Here is a 1,998-nt window from a genome sequence, read left to right on the forward strand (position 1 = left end):
GGTAGCTGTTCTGACTCCCAGATCCTGACTATCAGCCGGTGCAGGCAGGTCGCCAGCTTCTCCGGGCCCATCTTGATGAGTTCAGCACCGATACCATCCTTACCCGCTGCTTTGTTGTTCTTCAGCTTCTTGATGGCATCCTTAACTTCCCTCATCGTAGGAACTGGCTCCTCTCCTTCTCCCGCTGCACCGATGAAGTCCTCTCTCCTGCCGTCTTGGACCCCTGCCTCTGCTTCTGCGCCATTCAGGTGTTCCTCGAAGTGTTGCTTCCACCTGTCGATCACCTCGCGCTCGTCCGTCAATATCACTCCATCTTTATCCCGGCACATTTCGACTCGCGGCGTGAAGCCTTGGCGGGATCCGTTGAGTTTTTTGTAGAACTTGCGCGTCTCGTTTGAGCGATGCAGCTGCTCCATGTCCTCGAATTCCAACTCTTCGTGGTGGCGCACTTTCTCCCGGAAGAGCTGGTGCTGCTGCCTTCGCTTCTGTCCAGACGCCTCTTCGTAATCACGGAGATTATACTGCAGCATTGCCCTCCGTGCTGCATTCTTCTCCTCCAAAATCGCTCGACACTCCTCGTCGAACCAATCGTTCCGTCGTCCTCGTTCCACAAATCCGATGGTGCTTTCCGCTGCGTTGGTTATGGCTGCCTTGACGCTCCTCCAGCAGTCCTCGAGGGGAGCTTCCAACAGCTCACCCTCCCCTGGCAACGCAGCCTCCAGCGAATGCGCGTACCGGGATGCGACTTCCGGTAACTTAAGCCGCTCCAGATCCAGCCGCGGAGGGCGGCGGTACCGAACGCTTTTCGCCAGGGAAAGTCGTTGGCGCATTTTCACCATCACCAGATAGTGGTCCGAGTCGACGTTGGCGCCGCGATAGGTCCTGACGTCGATGATGTCGGAGAAGTGTCTACCATCGATTACGACGTGGTCGATTTGCGATTCCGTTCCTTGTGCTGGAAGCAGGTACTTCGTACGGCCATATTTTTGGAGGTGGCGAAGTCGATCAGTCGCAGGCCGTTTTCGTTCGTGCGTACGTGGGCGCTGAACTTTCCTATCACCGGTCTGAATTCCGCCTCCTGGCCAACCTGAGCGTTAAAATCTCCGATGACGATTTTGACGTCATGTTTTGGGCAGCTGTTGTACGTCCAGTTCAGCTGCTCGTAAAATGCGTCCTTCTCGTCATCTTCGCTTCCTGAGTGCGGGCTGTGCACATTTATGATGCTGATGTTGAAGAAACGGCCCTTAACCCTCAACACGCACATTCGGTCGGTGACCGGGGTCCACCCAATCACACGATCGAGCATTTCGCCCAGCACTATAAAGGCTGTCCCGAGCCTCTTTTTCTTGCCGCGGCTCTGGTAGATTCTACAACCCAATCTTTTGTACTCTCGTACCTCCTCCGCGCCTATCCAGCAAACCTCCTGCAACGCTACGATGCTGAACTTGCGGACCCTCAATATGTCGGAGAGTATGCGGATACTCCCGTCAAATCTGAGAGACCTGCAATTCCACGTCCCGAGCTTCCAATCGTGGGACCTCGTAAGATGTCCAGTTCCGTGCCGATTGGTCCGGCTCGCATCGTGTGCTTCCTGCACTGGTGTTTTACGGCGGGTTCGTGTGGCCTGCACCAACCCCCTGTCTCGCCGGAGGACCATCGTGCCGGTACTGTTTAGAGTCCCACGCCGACACAGGGACTTTCACTCAGCCGCCCCTAACCTGGGGTACAGACGCTGTTTCGAGCCGCCCCTAACCTGGGGAACAGACGCTCGGGAAGGGGGGGGGGGGTCAGCCAACTATAACCTGCAATGAGCCGCCCCTAACATGGGGAACAGACGCTCATGAGGGAGGAGGAGGCTGGACACCGGGTTTTCGAGCCGCCCCTAACCTGGGGAACAGACGCTCGAAAGGGGGGGGGGTCGTTGGCAACACTTACCGCTTTGGTGAGCCGCCCCTAACGTGGGGAACAGACGCTTACGTGGCGAGAATGGGATCAACA

General features: G+C 56.9%; 1 protein-coding gene across 1 annotated transcript; it reads right to left on the reverse strand.

Moving 5' to 3' along the window:
* Positions 1 to 919: 919 nt before the first annotated feature.
* LOC120430989 (craniofacial development protein 2-like) lies at positions 920 to 1,657 on the reverse strand. The gene has a single exon (XM_039596150.1). The coding sequence runs from the start codon at positions 1,655 to 1,657 to the stop codon at positions 920 to 922; it is 738 nt and encodes a 245-aa protein (XP_039452084.1).
* Between the last annotated feature and the right edge of the window lie 341 nt (positions 1,658 to 1,998).

This window comes from Culex pipiens, chromosome 1 (assembly GCF_016801865.2).
Source record: "Culex pipiens pallens isolate TS chromosome 1, TS_CPP_V2, whole genome shotgun sequence".
NCBI classification, from domain to species: Eukaryota; Metazoa; Arthropoda; class Insecta; order Diptera; family Culicidae; genus Culex; species Culex pipiens.